The sequence below is a fragment of the Catharus ustulatus genome, chromosome 17 (genome assembly GCF_009819885.2).
Source record: "Catharus ustulatus isolate bCatUst1 chromosome 17, bCatUst1.pri.v2, whole genome shotgun sequence".
NCBI classification, from domain to species: domain Eukaryota; kingdom Metazoa; phylum Chordata; class Aves; order Passeriformes; family Turdidae; genus Catharus; species Catharus ustulatus.
This window is the reverse complement of record NC_046237.1, coordinates 11256399-11278762: the sequence shown is the minus strand read 5'-3', so window position 1 is coordinate 11278762 and position 22364 is coordinate 11256399. Positions and strand designations below refer to the sequence as shown.

The 22364-nt window shown below is 51.4% G+C and overlaps 1 protein-coding gene across 2 annotated transcripts; it reads right to left on the bottom strand.

Moving 5' to 3' along the window:
- Window positions 1–517: 517 nt before the first annotated feature.
- On the bottom strand, window positions 518–15392 carry SGK2 (serum/glucocorticoid regulated kinase 2). 2 transcript variants are annotated; one of them, XM_033075312.2, is made up of 14 exons: window positions 14897–15392; window positions 9699–9768; window positions 8466–8523; window positions 7948–7997; window positions 7352–7409; window positions 6697–6780; window positions 6260–6391; window positions 5348–5460; window positions 4814–4850; window positions 4235–4321; window positions 2872–2967; window positions 2445–2600; window positions 1995–2084; window positions 518–1793 (listed from the first exon to the last, which is right to left on the bottom strand). In XM_033075312.2, the coding sequence occupies exons 1-14, from the start codon at window positions 15171–15173 to the stop codon at window positions 1638–1640; spliced, it is 1464 nt and encodes a 487-aa protein (XP_032931203.1). In that variant the 5' UTR covers window positions 15174–15392; the 3' UTR covers window positions 518–1637. The 2 variants fall into 2 exon arrangements, with proteins under 2 accessions (XP_032931203.1, XP_032931204.1); XM_033075313.2 differs by lacking the exon at window positions 14897–15392 and adding an exon at window positions 12311–12408.
- Window positions 15393–22364: the final 6972 nt, after the last annotated feature.

Genomic DNA, 22364 nt, shown 5'->3' with positions numbered 1-22364 from the left:
GTACCACTGCGGAGGGCGGGGGGTGTGACGGGGCGGGGATTGGCTGCGCGCTCCCGCCCTCCCTCAGCGCGGGCCCTCGCCCCAGTCCGCGCCTGTCTGGGCCCGGCCCAGTCCCGGAGCGCATCGTGACATTCTGGGCCTTTGAGTTTGCTTGTGTCTAAATCTGCAGGTCCTTCCCTGTGAGGGTGGGGAGGCCCTGGCACAGGGGGCTAGAGAAGCTGTGGCTGTTCCATCCCTGGAAGTGGCCGAGGCTGGTCTGGACAGGACTTAGGGGAGTGTGGGAGAGTAGCAGAGATCCCTGCCCGTAGCATTGAAGATGCTCAACCCTTCCATGAGTCTGTGATCAGCTTAAATGAGGGAACTCATCTTTAAATTAAACTCAGCAATGTTAGTGATTTTCTGCATGCAGCCCTGTACTCTCAGGCCCAGCAAAAGCCAACACCCTGATCCAGGAGAAGCGGAGAAGTACAGCAGTGTTTGCAACTTTAATATAAACCATGTCATGTTTCAATGACTTCAGCATATACAAGATTGAGCCCGATTTAAAAAAAAAAAAAAACAAAAAAAAACGAATCCATACACCGAGTTGTACCAGCACAAGGTTCCCCATAGCATGAGCATCACACAACTTTTAGAAAGCCCCTTGCTTATCCCCGTGTTGCTCTGAGCCCCCTCTCCTCCCCCCAGCAACAGAACAGAACAGCTTAAAAAAAAAATGTGGGAAGTGACATTCAATGAATACACCAATATTTAAATTAAGGCAGAATAAATAACTGTTCCAGATCAGTGATGGGCATTGTCAGGTGAGTGCTGGAGCCTGGACCTTGGCCAGCACGTGCTGTTCACTGCCCTGTGCTCAGCACAGTAGTGTTGGTGTGCCTGGTGAAAGTCAAGCACATGCTGTGAAAGCACCCCCACCCCGACTTCAGCTATAAAGTTATTTTTATTTTTCCAAACAACTTGGCCTCTTTCCCCAGCCCCCCTGAGGTCTGGGATTTTTCCTGTTACACATGAGCTCCTCCAGCACAGCCTTGTTGTTGCTTAAGTGATATCCCAGTCCTGGACTAGAAAGCTGATCCACTCACTTCAAGGATTTTCTGGCATGAAAAGCCACAGTGCAGTTCAGGATTTACAGAGCTGCAGGTGCCTTTGGAGCAATAACTGGGAAACAGTTTTTCCCTCAGCCCAGGATGAGCAGCTTGAGTGACAGGTTTCCTTTTCTGTTGGGGGCTTGGGGAAAGGCATTGAACATAGCTGAGCATACCTCCTCAAAACAAAATTTAAAAAAAGTGCCCAGTTACTGGGACATGGCTGTTGATGTGAATGATGGCACATACCTCAACCATAAATACAACCAGAGTGAATACAATTCTCCAAGTAGCACAAGACACTCAGGGAAAAATCATAGTCAGTGTCCTACTTTCCCTGGCAGGGAAATATTCATTTAGGGAAAAAATCCACCAAACAGCAAAAATTAAGAGCTCTGTTCCATCCCAGCCAGTTAGTGTGTTAGTGCCAATTTCCTTAAACCATGCGCAAAGGACAGTACCAGTCCTCTCAAAAGGGAAAACGAAAAGAAGAAAATAAACATAAAACCCATTCATTTAAAATATGGCTAAACAAAGCCTTTATAAAACTTAAATGTCCTCTTCAGTTGGTGCATATGAAAATCCTAAAAATGCATCTGAGGCACTGGAGCTGCTGGCTGCTAGGTCAGGCGTGCGGGTGATGGAGGCAGAGATGGCTTCTTGGGTAAACTCAGGATCAAAGTGTCGCAGATCAGCTGGGCCAGCCTAAGCCAAGGAGCAGAGACAATCATTAAGTGAGCAGACCCAAACCAGACCCTTCTGTTCAGACAGTCCAACACAGCTGCTCTTCTAAAAGACTGGTCACCACTGCATCTGCAGGTCCCAACCCACACCTCAGAACCCTCAGTATGAGCATGAAACATCTGGAGAGGATCCCTTCTGTAAAACAGACAGTTACCCACTTACCACATTGGGGTTGAATGGGGGAGTAATCCTCTTGTGATATAAATCATCCCAGTTTATTGGGCTGAAGAATACATGGTTCTTTATCTCAAGCTGTACAGAAAGCAGGAAGGAAAAGTCAGTGTTCTGCCAACCCTACTGGTCTCACAGCTTTAAGTGGTTGAAGAAAGACTTGAAGTTACCATATACTCATATCCACAAATCCTTAATACCTCAGGGTCCTGGTCCAGGAATCCCCTGAAGGGAAGTGACCAGTTACACACTGGTGTCCTTGGCTGGCCACCACCCCTCTCCCTTTGGAAATTCAAGTCAACCCCATGTGTCCCTTGTAGGAGGCTGAAGAGACTGGCTGTATGGGAAGGTTTTTCCAAGGCACTGCTGTTATCAGAGAAATGCTCAGAATAGACATTTTCCCCTCCCTCATCCCTCCTGCTCATAGTGAAGGCTACCTACAAAGTCTGTTTTGGCACCCAGCCTCCTCTTCTGGTCCTTGTGGAGAAGTCCCTGGATGATGTCACAAGCTGCCACAGTCTTGGTTCCTTGGATCTGCAGTGGCTTGTGCAGAATGTTGTCATACATCTGAGACACATCCCGGCTGTAAAAAGGAGGCTGATTTGAAAGAGAGGAGAAGCAGCCAGGTAAAACATGAGCTACCCGAAGGAGCCACACACTGCAAGGCAAAATGAGTCCTGCAGTGAGCAGATGAGGGAGATCTGCCACACCTCTGCTGAAAAGGGCAGTGGTAGGATTGAACCAGAACATTAATTCAGGATTTAGTTGTCTACCAAGTAGCTTGTGGACACCAGTCCAACCTCACACAACAGCTTTTGCAAATAAAATTTCCACTATGTAAAGTAAACCAGTTCATTTCCAGACTTACCAGCCCAAAGAGCATTTCATAGAGGACAGCTCCTAGGCACCACCAGTCTACTGTCCTGTCATAGGGCTGCTTCTTTAGCACCTCAGGAGCCAGATACTGGGAAGTCAGAAGGAAATATTGGAGTCAAATTATAAAGAAAGGGCTTTGCCCTTCTTAGTCCCAAAGCTGGCTGCAGCTCAAGTTGAGCAAATGCATTAAGGATAACACAGATGCTTTTCCTACTATTATCTAATAAACTCTCCAGTTGCTTTGGAGCAGTGGGGTTGAGAGACACCTACCAAAGCCCTCAGTATCCTTGCAGGCTACAGGAGGTTCTCTTCCTGGAGAGGACTTCTATAAGCATTTGCCACCTGGCAATTCAGCCAGCAATCCTGTCCTGCTGTGGCACATCACACCTCTAAAAATCTCCTGTATTTTTGAAAAAGCTGCAGTTTTTAGCCCTGGTAAGTCTGTCCAAAGCAGCAAAACTACTAAGAGCCACCATCAAGGAGCAACAGACAAGAATTTGAGCAGTCTGCAGAACAGTTTCCCACAGAATTACCTCAGTGTACTATCAGGCTCTATCCAGAGCAGGAAAACACCAACACACATCAAAACTAGAAAACAAAGCTCAAACATTCCTGCTTGGTTAATGTCGTGCTGTTGCATAAGTGACACCTCACTGTAAAAGGGGGGAAATTCCTGCCCCCTTCCACTTGAAGGTGTTATGTTCACAGACTCTGCCAGGCTGCCTGACAGCAGCAGGGCAGGTGTATTACCTAGGCTGAAGTGCTACCAAAATCTCCAGGCTCAGCGAGATGAGAAGCAGGCAAAAAATCCTCCAAGAAGCCAGACTGGAAATAGTTAGTTTTTTTTCAAAACCCAGTTGGAGTGCACTGGAGGACAGGCATTTCCTCCCCTCTGAGCAGTGTTTGCATTCTGTGGGGAGTCTGGTCCCCTCCTCTGTGCAGGGCATTCTGCAGCTCCTGCTTGCACAAGGACACACAAGAGCACAGCAAGGTCCTGTGCATGCCAGTGCCAGCAGGCTCCTTGTTCTGCACCTCTGGGGTCTCAGAAGGTAAACACCCTGCTCCCAGGGACAAGGTTGTCTCCACCTCCACAGCTATTTTCACAAGTCTGGCCATTTCCAAGTGCAGGAAGCCCTGCCCCAACAGCTCATCAATACTCTAAAATTGCTGTGTTGTTACAGCAAGAGCTGTCTCTGCTGGATAGGGGAGGTCTTATCTGAACTCCAGCTTCAGGTTGACAACCTCAGAGAGCCCATAATTTTTTTGAAGTGTCACATAAGCCCAAGACCCAGAGCACCAAGTGCCTGAAGGTTTCCAGCCCCCAGGTCACAGCAAAGCCCCAGCACATGCAGTACCTCAGGAGTGCCACAAAAGGTAGAAGTTGTCTCCTCTTGCTCCATTCCTTCTTTGCAGAGTCCAAAGTCTGTCAGTACTATATGTCCCTGAAGAAGAGAGACATTCTAGTTTGTCCCACTCTTTTTGGAGAGGAGACAGGATCTCCAAAGATTTGCTTAAACATTAATTCTTATGTGGCTTTTAGTTCCCCACTGCACATCTGCCTTCCCTGATGTTCATCCTACAGTACAGGTACTGAGGCCTGTAGAAAAAATAAAGTCTAGATTTCTTATTTTTCATTTGTCTCCATCTAGATACCCATGAAGAGATCCAGTACTGCTGTGATTTCCTGCTGCTCTTCACTCCCCTAATCCCTACCCACAGGTCAGGTCCCAGCTTCTGGGAATGAGCCAAAGGCCCCAAAACCAAGCAGTTCTTCAAAGGGCAAAGCCCACTCATCCACTCAAGTGTGGTGGGGCAGACAGACAAAATCCATGCCATCATGTCAGCTATAGTCCAGCTTGCAGAGTCACAGCCCTCTGCTTGTGGTCCTGATGTTTTTAAAGCTAGCAGGAAGAAAGCCCAAGCTGTGAATGTACCTGGCAATCCAGGAGGATGTTCTCAGGCTTTAAATCCCTGCAAGACAAAGTGCTGTTTGAGCAGATTTGGCCAGATATTTACAAAACATGGATCTGAAACAGCATCAGCTAAGAACAGGAGCTAACAAACCCTCCCAGTCCAGATCAGCAAGACCTTCCCAAATTGCAGACTCCCATCAGTATACATACATGCAAACATAAATAAACTGTTTTCACACAGGGTCGGGTGTTAGCCTGCATTTCTACGCGTAAGTTGTTACTGAGAGACGATTTCTTACTTATTGAGCCAGGTTTATTTTATGGCTTTCAGTTTAATACTCTCAGAGTGATAGTGGAAAGGGGAAGGAATGGTTTATTGCCCATCAGGTCCTGTGCAGACCCTCTTGCAGGGTAAAGTGCCAGCAGCACAGTCTTGGCAGGTAGGGGTAGGACATTGTTCAGCTGCTCCCATCCTGCATTTCACTTCCCCAGTGAATCCCTTTGTCTCCCAACACCACACCCCCTGCCTGGGCAGGCTTGGTGCCCCTGCCTCACCTGTAGATGATGTTTAGGGAATGCAGGTACCCAATGGCACTGGCAACTTCTGCAGCGTAGAATCGAGCCCTGGGCTCACGGAAACAGCGCTCCCTTTGCAGGTGGAAGAAGAGCTATGGGAAGGTGAGAGGGTTGATCATGTCTCTAAATAAATGAGTGCTCATCTGGAGCAAGGCTGAAAGCCAGCTACATAAGTGAGAAGTGATTTGCAGCAGGTAGCACATGAACAGCATGAACTAAGCCCAAGCCAAGTGAATTTAAGCAATCCGAACACCTCTCTAGAAATTGATTCATTTCTCCTCCTCATCATTCACAAAAATTAACAATTAATTATCAAACTCCCCATCATCTGCTGACCTGGTTAAGCTTCTGGCTTACTACAACCCACAGGCTGATTACAGTGGTAGTACAACCATGAGAAGTGGCACATGCAGAGAGCTAAACATGCAAAGGCCCCCAACATGAACTCAAGCTGGGTAAGATATCCACCTTAACAATATCTTCCAACAGTTTCAGATAGCACAGAAAGACAGCTGAGAAAGGTAAGCTTCTACAGGACAGAAAAAGTCACCCCTAAGCACTAGGCATGGATCCAGGGCTGACCCAAAAGGGGGTTTTCCCTAAACCTCACCAGTATTTCCCATATTCTCCATAGGATTTTAAAATGCCCCACTGCTGCTTTTCTCAGAATTTTTATTTTGTGAATCATCTGACTCAGGTCATAGCCAGCAAGATCTTGAATCAATTCACAGGTGAGGTATCCTGCCAGCTATTTCTGACTGCTCCTTGCCAGCAGTCAAAACAACATTGTTCCTCAACATCATTATCTTCTGACAAGAAATAGTTTTAAATAAAGCAGTATGTTTGTGAAGGACCAAAAAGGATTCAAACCAAGCCTGTAAGTGCACTCACCTCTCCTCCATTTACATAGTCAAGCACAAAGTAAAGCTTCTCTGAGGTCTGGAAGGAGTAGTGGAGTCCCACGAGGAAGGGGTGCTTGACATTTTTCAGGAGCACATTGCGTTCTGCCATGATGTGGTTTTGCTATCAAAAAGCAGACAAGGCATCAAGGTTCCAGGCAAGGACTCAGCCCAGCCTGCCCTAAGGGCTCACTGCTGTTTTCAAAACAGGTGGAAGCTGGGTGCTCAGAGGGTCATTTCCAGCCCTAAAAAGAGAACCACTCCCTCCTATCTGACCTAATTAACCTCTGTTCTTTTATTCTCATGGCACAGGCAAATCCATGTTTAACATAGAACTGCCTGCCTGAATGCCAAGTACCCCACTTGCATTAGCCAGAGATCTCATACATCAACCACAATCTCCAGAACAGCCCAGGAGGGCAGACATACCTCCTTTTTCTTGAGGATGGTTTTCTTATGCAAGACTTTCACTGCATAAAATGTCCCATCACATTTGCGTTTGGCCAGGAGAACCTGCAACAGAAGGTCCTGGTCACCTGTTTGTCTCACCTTGCTCAGGGTTTCCTCATTAGCTCAACACTCTTGTGAGTGATACTCTGAAAACTACTTCAGAGGGCCAAGTACAGGGTTTCAAACACCAGACTCCAGCCCTCTCAATTCCCAGCACTTTTTCATTGCCAGAAGAAAAGCATTCAATATGTCCACATATATTCCCTAGACACCCAACTGAAAAGAGTTTTGGAGCATTTGGGGTCAACCCCATTTAATGTGGGTCCTGGCTGTTTCCAAGGTTTCTCTGGAGATCTTTTGCTAAACAAGTTTGAAGCTTATTTCAAATCAAGCACTGCTCTTTACCATGACCACTCAGAGCATAAAATACCTCATTCTTCAGTCCTTGGAGAGGTGAAGGACCTTGAAGCTAGAATGGACTGTTAATAACAGTATCTCAGGTTTTATTTAATCTCAATCCAAACACTTCAGGAAGGGTGCAAGCAAAGGACACAGACAGAAACTCCTTCAGCAACACATTTTCCTACCAAACTGCCTCCAAAAAGCTGCAGCCCACCTGCACAAGTCCACTTACTTTTCCAAAGCTTCCTTTGCCAATAACCTTTAGGAAGTCAAAGTCTGTTGGCTTGGCACTGTTGGGCAAGAATGAAACAAGTTAATGTTTCTGGGAGAAAAACACGCAACAGTAGCACCACCATCAAAGCAGAGTTCCTGCTTGGAAAAAGGAGTGTTTGTGAAAGGGATTAAAGGGCACTGATGGGTGACCCTCGCTCCCAGGATTGACCCTGTGTGTGTCAGGGCACCCACGGGCTGAGGACAGCAGGACAGCAGCTGCAAGGACAAGGTGATGCCTCTGCAGGGGACACGGTTTATCCCTGTTGCTATAGAAAAATAGGAAGGCAGCAGTGATGAGGGAGAACATCTCTTACTGCCTCTCAAAAGAAAAGGGAGAAGGGGCTGCAGATGTGGCCAGGAGAGAATGATTATAACAAGTACCAGCTACAGCTCAGTCTTGGCAGCTGGTGCACTGATGACACATGTGGTGTTAAAACCAAGAAATACAATTGTCCAGACTCCTGCAGAAACCACTGTGTGGCACACAGGGACCATCTGCATCCCTGCCAAATCTCTTCATGCTCCACACCCTACCTGGCTTTGCAGGGAGCTTACTTGGGGTTAGCAGAAGGTCCGAGGTTGATGTTGTCAGTTGGTGTTGAAGGCTAGAGAAGATAACAAGAATTTTAGTCACAAGAATTATGCTACAAGTTGGGTTTTCCCTTCCTCAGCACAGCATCCCTCACACAGAGTCACTGATAAACACTCATCAGCAAGAGACCCAGTGGATACTTCAGCAAACAAGATCTCTTTAGCTGGCCTTATGCACACCCAGAGCCACAGAGCTGCAGCCTCCCTCTTCCCAAAGACAAGGGGATACATACACATACAAACAGACTGTTCCTTCTCTTCCTGTTCCCTAGGAATCTTACCCTCCCCAGACTCTGGCAACATCACACCTTGTCCAAAAGGGCCTCTCTGCTGTTTTTCTCCACCCAGCACCATCACAGGACAAGGCAGCAGTTAGACACCCAACAGGTTAACACAGACACTCTCCTTGTTTTTCATCTAAGGGTACCAAGCTCCCTTTGTCCTAAAGTTGAGGATTTGCTTGTTCAGAGCCATGATCTCACCTGGGTGCTTTTGTCTGGGCTCCGGGAACGATCCATTAAAAAAACAACTCGCTCAGCACTGGGGAAAGAAGAGGAAGTCAGTGTTGAATACAAAATCTGAGAGAGAAACAGCTTCACTCCATGAACTTGCCAGGGAGTAGTGCAGACCCCAAAGCATGCACCCCTTCCCTCACGGGAGGGCTCAGCTGAGCTCCCCAGCACTGCCATCCCCAAAGGATGGGGTGCCCACACTCTGGGGGAGGCAGGGAACAGCGTGTGCTGACAGGAGGTTGGGGAAACAGAGTTCCTGGGTGAACAAGCATGTCCAGTATTAGCCCCTGACTTGCAATAGCAGAACTGCACAGGCACACGAGGAGCAGCACAGCACCAGGTCAGGTGAAGTTACAGCCCAGCCCTCCTAGCCATGGCCAGATCTCCCTCAAGGCAGATGCAGCCCCCTCCCCACTGCACTGGGATACTGCAGCCCAGTGAGCATCCCCACAGGGCAGCCAGCAGAGTCCAGATAGGTCCAGCCACCACAGCCCATGGGGCTGGCAGCAGCCAGAGGCCAGTCCCCAGGCCAAGTCAGACCAGGGCAGCTGGGGCTGTTGGCATTGCAGGGAACAGGGATGGTGCCATGGCAGCCAGGGCAGACTCAGTGAGCAGAGGCATTAAAGACCTCATCTGCATGGTGCAGGTTTTGCTGGGGGCTAGAGAAGCCAGACTAACACTTGTTGGTTCAGATCCATCCTGCCTGAGCATCACTGGGGATGGGTGAGCCTTGCCTCAGGGATTCCTCCCTTTGTTTTTTAGGGTTCCCCTATGCTCTTTGCAAAAGCCATAATGAAGAAGATAACATGAACAAAACAGCTCTGCTCCCTTCTCCCTTGTCCCAGAGAGCTTAGACTCCCCCTCAGCCCCACCACACTCTCACACACTGCATCAAGGCTCTGAAGCTTTCATCCCCACAGCCACCCTCTGCCCTACTCCTCCCTAAAAGGGGCCCCAAAGACCCCACATCTGCCCCCACACACCAGCAGGCACAGCCCCCCAGCCATCCCAGAGCAGCCCCTCCTGCACAGCCAGGCTGGGCACGGCAGGAGCTGCCAGGCAGCAGTGGATACTGGCAGCTGTGTCAGGGACTGCCCACATCTGCCCGGTGCCAGCCAGCTCCATCCACCACCCAGCCAGCACAGGGCTATCAGGCTGAGCTGTTAAAGGGCTCCCATCCCACTGGCAGGGTTTGGTACTCACTAGGAGCAGAGCCTGGAGCCGGAGGCCTTGATGGTTTGTTCTATCCTCTCCCGGCCGTGCCTGATGAGCTCTGTGAGGAAAGTTGGAGCACCGAAGCCGATTAGCTGGCAGCGTGATCACAAGTGCACAGAGGCACATTTGTTCTTCACTGACCTTGCTCTTCTCTCCACAGCCACCCTCCTCCCCCTTCCACTCACATACCAAAATAACCAGGAAATTATAGGAACCAGGGCATCTTTGCTCCCAGCCTCACCAGGAGCCCTCAATAGCTCACAGGACAGGGATGAGCACCACAAAACAGACACCCTCGCTGGTGGCCAAGGGACTCAGGCTAAAGCACCACTGTCAACACCAAGCCACCCCTGTGTCCCCAGGGGGACAAGGAGAGTGCTTACAAGGACGAGGTTGTACTGGGATACGTCACACACTTGGCACATCCACTGCCCCTTCCATTGAGGACTCTGTGAGTAATTAGGGATGTGAATGAAACCTTTCAGGCCCCTCAGGAGGTAAGCCAGCACACACACATCACAGGGGTGACTTGCCCAAGGACACATAGCCAGTGCCAGAAGCTGGGATTCCCACCATGGAGCATCCCTGCTGCTTAGCTGTGCAGGCAGTTGCCACCACTCATCATCATCATCACCTCTCCCTTCACAGAGAGGAAGCTCTGAGCCTGCTCCCTGCTGCACAGGCTGAGCCAGAGGGAAGCCCAAGGAGTGCAGCCTGTACAGAGGAGTTCCTTGTTTTGCTTAGGAGTAGATAGCAAAATTATTTCAAGGCTCAGTTTTGCTCCTCAGTTATGCCACTGAAGGGAAAGCAAGAATCAAAACATTGCAGAAACATGTTTCCCTCACCATCTAAAAAGATGTTTTATAGACACTAGCAAGCTGTCATCCTGGAATAACTCTTCTACAGACCAAGAAGTGGACAGCACCAATGGCCAGAATCATCTCCCTGGGAAAAGGTTCTGTAGGACAGTGAGTTTTGAGGCAAACAAGCCCACAACTGAGACCTTCCTGCATGGATCTTTGGATCTGCCAGGTAGAGGGGTCCTGTAAACTCCTGAGAACCCCTGAACTGGCCCCACCAAATCCCCAGCAGATCTGGGATTTGGGGGCAGCTCTGATGAGCAGCCAAAAAACTAAGCTGTGGGTTTAGGGTTTCTGAATGGATAAGAAAGGCAAAGCAGGCATTTAAAGCACAGCCCACAAACCATGCAGAGAACTTACAACATCAGGCTGGTCTGAGGCCCTGACCTTGTCTATATTTTACCCTGCAGCAAGTCCAAGATCCTGTCCCAGCTGGCACCCACCAGCAGGGACAGCATGCAGGCAGCACCCAGACAGACCAAGCCCCATCTCCTCCCCCTGGGCATAGTCCTTTCCCTGACAGCCTGGCTCTCCCTGCCTCACTGAGGTCCACTGAAGGTCACCCAACACCTGCCTCGGGGCTGTGGCTGCTGGACAGGCACAGCACAAGGATCACTGCTGCTGTCTCTGAGCAGAAAACACTCACTGAAGGATCCAGGCCTGGGAGGAGATTGGCACAGGGCACACAGGTGTGTGTGGACAAGCCCCAAGCAGTAGGTAAAGGAGTGAAGGTTCACACTCCTGCTCAGGAGCCTCTTGCCAGAGCAACTCAACCTGACACCTCACTCACTGCCTGCAGCTCCATCAGGTGATACAGCCCATTTCCTCCAAATCTGAAGCCCCACAAGCTTGGGTTTAGCCTCAGGGTCAGCTTGCTGCCACTGATCTGATCCCAGATGCTGGGGAAATAACGACTCAGGCACAGATGGAGATATCACAGCTTGGGCATCTTTGAGAGCCATGGGCAAGCCATGGAAACACATCCAAGTGCCTTGGAGATATTTACTAGCAGCACAGCATGCAGGACAAGTTCCTGACTCGCTCCAAGGGGCTTGGTCAAGCCTGTTTTAGCAACCAGGCAGGAGCCCCTTCCAGCCCTGCAGCCCATTCATGCCTCCCTCCACCAGCCCTGTTCTGCTCCACTGCCTCTTTGCTGGAAGTGAAGCCACTCAACAAGTCCCTGCTGACCAACAGCTGCCTTTTCTAGCACAGCTTTTTCATTAAAGGGACTTGCTCTGGGGTTAAAGTCTCTAGTACTGAAGTACCATACCTGTTTTTAGGATGTGTATATCCCCTTCCCACATCCCTTTATATTCAGGTTCAGAGCCACCTTCCCCAGCCCAAGTCCACCATCAAAACCAGGTTGGTTTGTGGCTTGTTTAAATCTCACAAGCAGTCAAGCAGGCTTTTCCTTATCACTAACAAACCCTACTCCCCCTAAAGCACAAAGATTTCCTGAGCACACACACTGAACAGCAGCACCAGAAATAGGTCACGACGATACGGTGGAATCCTTGGTTATCCATGCCCGGCTGCACCCCTCCTTGTGCCTGCTGGAGCAGCACGGATGGTCCAGGCACGGCCAGGGCCACAGAGAGCACAGCAAGGCTAGGGGCTCCCCAGTATATGTGACTATCACACATAGGAACACAAACCCCTGCACCCCACTGCCCCCTCCTCAAACACCATCGCACCCCAGGCAGGCAGCACCCACTCACACAACAGAAAGCTGCTACTTACAAGTTGGAGCAGTGACTGCAGCTAAATGTCCCCCCACCACACATCCCTCAGTAACATACGTTTGCCTGTGAGCAGAGCACGAGCAGCTCCCTGCTCCTGGCGCGGTTCTGGCAGTGGTGACCCACATTCCCATGCCAGCCCCGCGTTATTTGCTACAAACACATTACTAATGCAAGGCGTACCTTGCACGGAGACACAACCTCATAGACTCGTCATCTGAGGGCTGCTCCCACCCTCCTCCCTGATGTCACTGCCTAACCTACATTGCAAACCCCTCCAGCGAGTCCCTCGTCCTCTCCTGCTCTGGGAAGGGCTGGCTGCCAGCAGGGACAGGGCTGGCACGGCTGCCACTGGGACACAGGGGATGTTCTGGAGGAAACACAGAGTTTGGAGGGGCAGGGGTGAGAGGAGGGCACTGAGGACAGCCCCACAGCTTTCACCCAGCTCAGGGGCTGTCACAGCTCAAGGGGGAGATGCCCCAGTTTCAGCTCAGAGAAGAGGAGGGAGGGAGGTGGGAAGGAGGATTCCTGCAAACACGTGGGGAGAGAAAAAAAAGCTCAAGTTTTCCCCTGCTACAGATCTAAGAGATAGCTGCAAGCTAGTACTGAACTCCACTTTCATTCCCACTGAGACTCCATAGCAAGTCCAGGAAGAAGTTAGGAAAGACTTTAAAGCACTTCTGCATTTCAGGGAGCTTTCTTAGGCACCCTCTGGAGAGCTCCTGGCTTGTCCAATTTTCTCCTACAGATCCTGTTCCCTGCACTCCAGGGACACTGCAAAACAGAGCAGGAACCCAACCAAGCAGCCCTGGCTCAGGGCAAGCTGGAGACAACCAACCCTCAAAATTTTAGAAAAAAACTACATGCAGAACTTAAGGAAAACAGCAGGTGGCTAAAGCTTGAAGCACTTTGGAAAAAAACAATTCACCAAACATACCTGGGAGCACATCTCCCAGGGGCTGAGGCCTGAAGCACGGGAAGCAGTCCACAACCCCTGAGCACAGAGACCTCTCAGTCCCCTCACTGCCCATCCCTCCACCAGCACACCCTGCCTGCCCTGTTAGACCAGGACCCCAAAGCTCCTTCCTAAAACCCAGAGGGGAAGAGCTTTGCTCCCTTCAGCAGTTCATTTAACCCCTAAATACAACCACCCTTTACTCCCCAGAGTGATCATGCCAGCACTGATGTCTCACTGTAGCACTTTAAAGAGAGCAGGAAAATCTGACCAGCTGTGAAAGATGAAGAAACACCTGCTAGCTATACCCAAGGAGTGAGAATTTAGGTGGGAGGGATAGTTTTGGGTGGGGAGGAGGAGGTGCAGGTGGTGGGTAGGAGCAAATTGCAACCTGGCAGGCAGCTCAGCTGTTCTGAATAATTTTTTACAAGTCAGCTGGAAATTTGTCCACTGCCCAGTGGTTTGGGGGAAGGTCAAAACTGGCATTTGGTTCAGGTCAAACCCTGAAGAAGCTGCTTTTCACAGTGTCCTCAGGGACCCTGGAGAGCTGCAGCCAGGGAAGCCAGGCTGGTGCTTTGCAGCATTATTAACTGCAAGCATAAACACATGGGGAGTCTGGTGATGTGAGAGACCAGAGACTGAGCTCTGAGCAAAAGGAGACCTGGGAGAAGGGCTGATGTCTTCTCTCTCTCCATTAAAAATAAAGCAGTTGCTTTTTGCTTCCATTGTAGTTTCCCATAAAATCTCCCTGTGTGCAGCTGCAGCAGTAGGAAAGCAGCTTCTAGAGCAATTTCAGGGGTGGGCTCAAGGAGGCAAAAGCCAGGCTGTGGGCAGCATTCCCTGTGGGAAGCAGAAGGGCTGGCCACTGTGGGATGGGTCCCTGCAGCTACCAGGAGGGGAACATCAGGAATATTTGATGTGCTTGGTGCCATGTGTAATGAGGGAGGGGGAGCAGCATTTCGCTTGAAATATTACCTTCTTTCAGGTCAAAACCTGATTTTTTTCTCAACCAATATTCTCAAGCTATCAGCATTGACATATTTTAAGAATATCCCTTGTTTTTCTTGTCTCCAGCTTTACCTTCACTTGCAGTGAAATGGTCAAATTTCAGAATAATTTCATCAGTTAACTTACATTTCCCAGTCAGTGCCTCCTGCTTTTGTTTCTTTAATGACAATCTCAGTGCTATCAACAAAATGTACTTGATTTTAATTTCCATGGAAAAAGGCATCTTTAATTTAAAACTCACTTTCTATCTAAAGAAGAGAAAGGAGGAGGATCCTGTAGGGAACTTTTTAACAGCTGAGTAAAACACCTAATCTGATGACAGACAGCGATGCACAAAATGATGTTGGGTCGGTTTTGTCCATTCTACCCCCTCTGTGAGGATCACTGGGTGTCCCTCAGGGCCAGGTGTGTGAGGCAAAGCTGTTGCCTCCCGTCACACACGAGTCCCCTGCGTGTGTCCCACAGAACCAGGCTCCCTGCAGCCCTTGCTGGGCAGGCTGAGCCCGCCTGGAGCCCACCAGGAAGGCTCTGCAGCCCAGCACCAATGGGAGACCCCCACAGGGGAGCCTTCTCATGCCCTGACCACCCCAGGGCTCAGGGACACTGTGCCAGCAGCAGCATTACCCTTTGTCTTGCCCAGGGCAGTGGATGAGGACTCCATGGGAACATAAGCCAAGCAAAGGAATCTCCTCTCCTTGAGCTGGGGCAGGAATTCAGTGCTGGCTTGGGTGTCCTCGGGGAGCAGAGCACGCAGATGTTCCTCTGCCTGCAAAGGTGAAGGGCACAGCAGTGAGAGCAGAAACAAGTCCTTGGGTGCAGCACTGCCTGCCTGCCAGCCAGGCACAGCTCTGGGACACGGGGACAGCTCCTGGCCCTCGTCTGGGCAGGACCCACCCAGCATTGCCTGTGGAGATTTCCAGTGACATAGCACTCTGGGACTGGCAGAGCAGGGAATGGGAGAGAGCTGAGAGGTTTGGCTCCTGTAACACAGAACAGATTTACCCAAAAGCTGCTACATTCATGTATTTCTGCTGTTGGGAAAGGATTTGGTGTTCAGATGCTTGTGAGGAGCTGAAACCCAGCTCACCCTACATACCCAAGGTGCCCTGACACTGGTGGCTCCCTGGTACAGGAGAAAACATTCCTTGGAAGCACAGACCCAGCAGTAAATCCCCAGTGGAGGGCAGGTCCTCACTGGAAATTCAACATCAGACACCACCAGATGCCTCGGCAGCTGCAAAGGGCTTTGCCCTGGAGAGGTGACCAGGGCGAGCAGTTGTCACCACAGTGACAGGAGTGGGACAGGTGGGGGTGAGCAGGGTTAGCCTCCTGCCCTCCCCACGTGTGAGAGGTGTCCATTTGTCCTTGCCCTGTCCTGTGTGCCCACAGCAGTCACTCCTGCAGCAGCTCTTGTCCCTTACCCATCACTGCCCATGCCCATGGCACATTAGTGCCACTCTGAAGGGACTTCTGGATGTGGGCACACACCTCACACAGGCACGTGTCCCTGCAGGGACCATGCCCCCTTACACCAGCACTGATCTTGGCCATTCCCCTGCCCAGAGCTCACACACCCCTAACGAAATTAAACAATTCTGGTGAAGCTGGAGAGCTGCTGATGTCAGCTGGGTTTTGCCTGGCTGCTGTTTCCCTCCCTCCAGAGAACACATCTGTGCCAGGAAAACCTCTGGCTGGACCTGAGTTCAAAGGTGAGGAGCAGCTCTCGTGCAATTTAACCCCTTCTGTGCACACCTCCTGCCTGGGCCTGGCCAGGCCATGGGGGGAACAAGCTCTGGCCACAGAGAGGGATTTTATTTAGCTGGACTGGCACAGCTCAGAGCCTCCAGACATTGCCTATACTTGGAAATATCTTCTTTCTCCCCAAGGGAGGGAAGTTCCTTTCTCTTCCCCAAGCCCTGTAAGGGCTCAAGGCCTGCATGGTCCTTCCATGGCTGAGTTGGATCCCTCCAGGAAAGCCCATCCCAGCAAAGCCACATTTGCAGCTTCACCAGGACAGAACACATCCAGTGGGGACAACAGGTCCAGCCCATTATCTCTACACACAGAAGTACTCTCCCTCTCTCTCACAATATTTTATATGCTATTTTATCTCCCTGTCTAGCAATATCCATAACCATAATCATAAAAGTATCACTGAAGTGGATCTGAGGAACTGGAATTGCAGGGAAGGTCCAGATAAGCTAAAACAAATACTTCTCTAGAAAGCACAAAGCAACAGTCTGTGGGTCTGCAGTCAAAAGTCACCTAAAATGTTTGGCTACTCAGGTATCTCTGCTGGGTAAGAGCTAAAATGGATGGATAGGATAGGATATAGGATAGGATATAGGATAGGATATAGGATAGGATATAGGATAGGATATAGGATAGGATATAGGATAGGATATAGGATAGGATAGGATAGGATAGGATAGGATAGGATAGGATAGGATAGGATAGGATAGGATAGGATAGGATAGGATAGGATAGGATAGGATAGGATAGGATAGGATGTTCTTTAAAAGCTCAAAGGCTATTTGTTCCTTTTAAGAGGTTTCATGTAAGACTAAATAGATTATTGGAGACCATTTCAGCTCTTTAAAAGATTTCTTTTTGTTTTTCCTTCTACATTTTTCTTCAGCTTCAAAAAACAGGGCTCTGCCTGAGGCTTTGCCTTTGATTTTTGCCAAGGGATCCCACATAAATTCTGGGATATTTCCCCATGTTATGGAAAAAAAAGACAAGGGGAGACCACTGGGGATCAGGTTTTTACTCCAAAGGACAGCTAAGGTGGGTTTGAGCAACTCTTGCCACTTTTTGTGCCTCTTTCTGTAAATATGAATGTGGCAGAATATTACTGATCCCTTGTAAAGCCTTTTCATCTTCTGTGGAATAAATTCCTGAGGTTATTATTGCCATTAAATTAAGTGGCTGAGACTTTTTTTGCTCCCAAGTGCTTTTCAAGCGTAGGCACAGTCTCAGTGAATAAATAACACACCATTGGAAGCAGCCTGACTCTAAGTGACCCTTCCTGGCCAGCCTTATCCTTGTGAAAGGTTCAACTGTGCTGCTTGCTGTCCCCTCTTCTCCTTCCCAGCAGCATTTCAGGACACATTACAGCCTGTGCTTGAGGGCCTTTATAAAAAAAAAAAACAAAAAACGACCACAAACCCAAAAACCACAACCCCCAAAACCTGTTTTTAGGGGTGAATACCTCTTTTCCCCTGTAGCACAGGTCAGTGTGACACAGGGCCACCACCCCTAGCTCAAAGCCCAGATGTGCTCAGCCTGGTGGGGACGAGGGCAGAGGCAGATTCCTGGCTGGATTGAGCAGGGTTTAGCAGCTCACAAGTGGCTCTGAGAGCTGCACTGCTCAACCCAGGCTCTGCTGCTGGCACAGCTGGCTCAGGAGAAGCTGTGGGTGCAGTGTCCCTGGGAATGCCTCCCTGTGCCTGCTCCATCCCTGAGCTGCCAGCTCCAGCTCCATTGCATGGGATCCACCTGCAAATCCTGGGAAGCAACTGGTGCTGGCACAGCCAGAGATTGTGTCCAGCAGTGTTACAGAGACTGGATCCAGTGAGCAGCCCAGTCCAGGCTGTCCAGGATCTGTGAGCTCCTGTGCAAGAGCAGCAGAGCTGTACTGAAATCTGTCAAGCCCTGCTCTGTTCTCCTGCTCTGGAAATGAGCAGGACCAGGACATCTGTCCTGTCAGAGAGGGGTTTGGGAATGCTCTGTTAGAAAGCTGCTGGACACCCTTGAGCTTCACCAGGCCCAGCCTCAGTGACTCTCACAGCCAACAGAACCTGAAATAACTGGTGTAAAATTCACCCTGCTGGTGCTGGCTGCAAATCCCAGTGGAGCCCAAGGCTCCTTTCCATGTGCAGGTGGCCCAGGAAAATGGTGACACACAGCTGGTCTCTGCTGATCTGCCAGCTCCTGAAACTACCCAGGTCAGGAGCACTCATGGGTGCTCCCCACAGGAGCTCACCAGGTGAGCCAGTGTGGGGCTGCAGGGACAAGCAGGGTGATGGAATTCCTTTGGATGGAAGTTTCCTAGGGGAAGCAGAATTCATGCCAGAAATGTTCCCAGCTAGTTTGGAGGGGCAGCAAGGAGGCTGCTCATCTTCTCTCTGGACTTCTCCACACTGGGAAACAACCCCACTGCTGGAACTCAACCCCCTTCCACTTCCAGCTGCTGGTCCTGGGAGCAGCCCTTCCACAGCCCAGCCAGGTTCCTGGCAGCAAGGGACAAATCCTTCACAAAACCCTCACTGCTCCCAGAGGGCTTCAGGAACTCGTTAAAAGAAGGGAAAGTCACAATAATCCCAGAGAAAGCAAATGGGCCTTACCTGCAGGCAGGGCTCCCGGGATCCGGCAGCAGGGCTGGCGGGCACTGCCACACTCGCTGGGGGAAGCAGCTTGCACTGCTCTCCCTCCCGTTGTTTTTATTTTGGCAATGCAGTCTGAAGGTCGAAGAAAAAGTCCAAAGGAGTGGCCTGTGGCAGGCAGTAAATTATTACCCTGGACCGCTCTCCGAGGGGACCAAGGCACCGGGAGCTGGGCTGGCAGAGGAAAATCCCTCCTTGGGGGGATTAGAGGGCAGCTCGCTGGCAGGGAAGTGCAAAGGGTCAGAACAAAGTGCTCTGTTTGCTGCAGGCTGTGCCGGGTCACATGCCAGCTCCCAGCAGAGGTAATGAGGCGTGGGTCACCTCCCAAACTCCTGCTGGACCTCCTGGCTGTGGATGTGACCTGCTGCCAATCCCCCAGCAACCCACAGACCTTGCCAGACAGGAAGGAGCTGGGTGAGAGGGAACCTTGCCCTCTGGTAGCACTGAGGGGCAAGAAATCCAGGGACTTTTACATGCTTGATCTGTGCAGGTGTGACAGTCCTCCAGCCTCCCTTCTGCCTCCTGTGTGTCCCCTGCTCTGTGGGTCCTGGGCCACTCACACTGAGGAAGAACCACCTGAGGATCCAGGGAGGACCCAGACCCATGGGCACATCAGAACTGAGCCCAGAGGGGCACTCTTAGAGCCAAAATCTGCTGCCCTCCATGCCCTCCCCAATTTACTCCATTCACCTCCCTTCCCCTCTGCAGAAGCCTGGCACCAATGGTCACACATCCCTGTGGGGGCCAAACGAGAGTCTGACAGATGAGTGTCTTGATGGAGCCACTGGTGGAACCTCCAGCTCCTCACCTGAAACACAAACTCCAAAGATGTACAAAATCAGTTGATGGAGAACATTGGTGCTGCCGTCAAAAGAAGCGTTTTCTGAAATAGCCTGGAATATATGATATGGAATATCCAAACTTCATGAGGCCAAGATACCCAGCTGCCACCACAGGCAAGGTGTCTGGCTCCATGTGTGAAGAGAAGGCAGAGCCATTCCTGCCCTCTGCACACAGGGAGGAGTGAGCTCAGCCCTCACCTCACTCCAGCTCCCACCGATGGTTCCATTGGGTGCACAACTGTGGATTCGTGAGATTTGGTATTACCCTCATGTCGCAGGAAATGAGCCCAAACAGAGGTCCCTATTGTGTCTGAGGAACTGCAAAGACACAGAGAGAAATAAATCTGTTCCCTGGTAGTGCAGAGGGCCTTTGTTTGGCTTTCAGAGTGAGAAGGTTTAGAGGATTGTTGCAGCACATGAGCAGAAGCCTCCAAGCGCAGACAAAGCCATTTGGAGCACGGATCAGACTTTGCCGTCGCGCTGGTTTTCAGAAGATTTCTGCTTTGTTCAAGTTAAACCTGCTGCTATTTTGGGGCTATTTTCCTCACTCCACTGCATCCCTGCTGCCAGGACACATGTCCCACAGCACTGGGTGCACGAAGGTTTTCACCAGCACAGCATCAAAACGTCTGCTGCGACGGACTGGGGGGCTGCCCGTGTTCCGAGCCCAGGGCACAATGCTGCACCAACAGCCACGGACAAGTTCAGAGGACAAAGCATCTGCTTATCGCTGGGCTTGCAGAGCCGGCTCGTTTCGCAAGGCGGTCGCACGTCAGCCTGCAGCGAGCGCCGGCTCCCGGCAGGAGCACGGAGGGAAGCGCCTGAGCAGAGCTGACAGCGAGACAAAGCCCGTGGGGGCTCGCTGGGAAATCGCTCCGCCACAGCTGAGCACTGCAGCCAGCCAGACGCTGGGGTCCCTGGCATCCCCGGGAGCCGCTCCGCCTGCTGCTGCCAGGCACGAACGCAGCTCCTCCAGCCGGAGCTGTGTCCCTGCGAGCAGGAGCCTGGGGAGCTCAGGGATTTGAGGTGTCCTTCAGGGGCTGAGGGAACTCTCATGTTAGGTTTCCCTGTTCTTCATCCTGAGGGACAGGAGCAAGGATCCCTGAGCTTTTCCTCTCTGTCACAAAAAAGGTACAAATCTTCTTACAGCCCTAAGTGCAGCAGGGGCCGCTTCTGCTCTCAAGAAGGGGGGAAAAAATGCTGAATTAGGTTTAAAATCTCTGCAGAATTAAAGCTTCATAAAAGGATTTCCATCATCATGTACACTGAATCAGAGAACTTTTGGCCCCTATAAAGCACGTGTTAGTCTGTGCGCATCCTGTGCCCAGACTCAAGCAGCTGCCGGCAGGAGAGGAGAGCCAGCTACCCTGCTGCTGCAGCATGGCATGGCATGGCATGGCATGGCATGGCATGGCATGGCATGGCATGGTATGGCATGGCATGGGTCCCTTTGCTTCCCTGATGGGGAAACCAGAGACAGAAACACCCTGAAAGCACGGTGTGCAAAGCCGATGCAAACCAAAGATGTGCAGAGCAGTGAATTAACCTGCCAGGCAACCTCAGCTCTCCACAAATTCCCAGGATCCGAGGGGTTATCTCAGCCCTGCTCAGGGCACGGAATCGGGCTGGATCTCCTCCCACGATGGCCCATTATCACTGCCCTGGGGAGAAAGCAGAGCTGGAACAGAGAGCTCAGGGAAGAAGCAAGAGCAGCGAGCATCCCTGAAGTGAAGCCCCCCATCTGGGCTGGCTTCCACCATCGCGGGCGGGGGGATGCGGTGGCTCCGGGCCGGGCACATCCCATCTCCTGGCCGTGGATGGATGATGGATGGATGGATGGATGATGGATGGATGATGGATGGATGGATGGATGGATGGATGGATGGATGGATGGATGGATGGATGGATGGATGGATGGATGGATGGATGGATGGATGCGGTGGCTCCGGGCCGGCCGTGCCGTCGGGCGAGGGCGCTCGGTCGCCGTGGCAGCTGCGGGCCGGCTGCGGGCGGGGAGCGCACGGGGCGGATCGGGCGTTCGGTGCCTGAGGCAGCTGGGCGATCACGGGTCACCTGCATCGGGGTGGGAGAAGGGGTGATGAGGATGAAAGTGGTGAGGATGGAGGTAGGGGTGAGCTTGAAGATGGTGGGGATGAGCTTGAGAGTGGCGTAGGACGCTGTTGGACATTCCCAGGGAAGGGAGCCGGCATGAAGGGAAATGTGCCCAGTCCGTGGGCAGGCGTCCTGACACGATGCCCACCCCCGGCACCACACCACCCTGTCCCCCCACGGCATGGACCCCACAGCTCCCCGGCTCTTTTCTTTAGGAGACTGCCCAGAAAATGGCCCGAAGTGCGGGGACATCCCCCGCTCCTACCCGCAACCCCTTTCCCAGCGTGTGCCAGCACTCCCCTCCCGCCCCCGGTACCGCATTGCGGAGCTGCCCGCTAGCACCGGACCGGCCGGGGGACATGGGGGGACATCCCAGCCCGACCGGGGCTCCGCGTGTTTTGAGGGCAATAACTGGAGCCCCACGGACCTCAGCTGTGCCTGTGCTGCGGGAGCGCTGCCGCTGTGTCCCCCCATCCTCATTCTCGCTGTGTAGCGGCAGCGGATGGACAATTAGTTGTCGTGGCTTTTAAAATGGTTTCACTCGAGGTGTTTTCGGTCACAGGATTGGGGTGTGGGGCTGACCTCCCCCGCGGTGGCGGCTTCTCTCGCAGCGGGGATCAGCCCGACGCTCCACACCCGTGCGCAGGATTTGGTGGGTTTGGATCAAGCCAGGGGTACACCCAGCCCTTTATTTCGTTTATTTCTCTCTTTATTTCGTTTATTTCTCTCTTTATTTCGTTTATTTCTCTCTCT

Coding starts and splice junctions, on each gene's coding strand:
- SGK2 (XM_033075312.2), bottom strand. CDS start 15,173: ATGCTGGGTGGGTCCTGCCCAGACGAGGGCCAGGAGCTGTCCCCGTGT. Junction 7,998..8,465: donor GCCCAGACAAAAGCACCCAG/GTGAGATCATGG, acceptor TATCTTCTCTAG/CCTTCAACACCAACTGACAA. Junction 2,601..2,871: donor ATGAAATGCTCTTTGGGCTG/GTAAGTCTGGAA, acceptor CTTTCAAATCAG/CCTCCTTTTTACAGCCGGGA.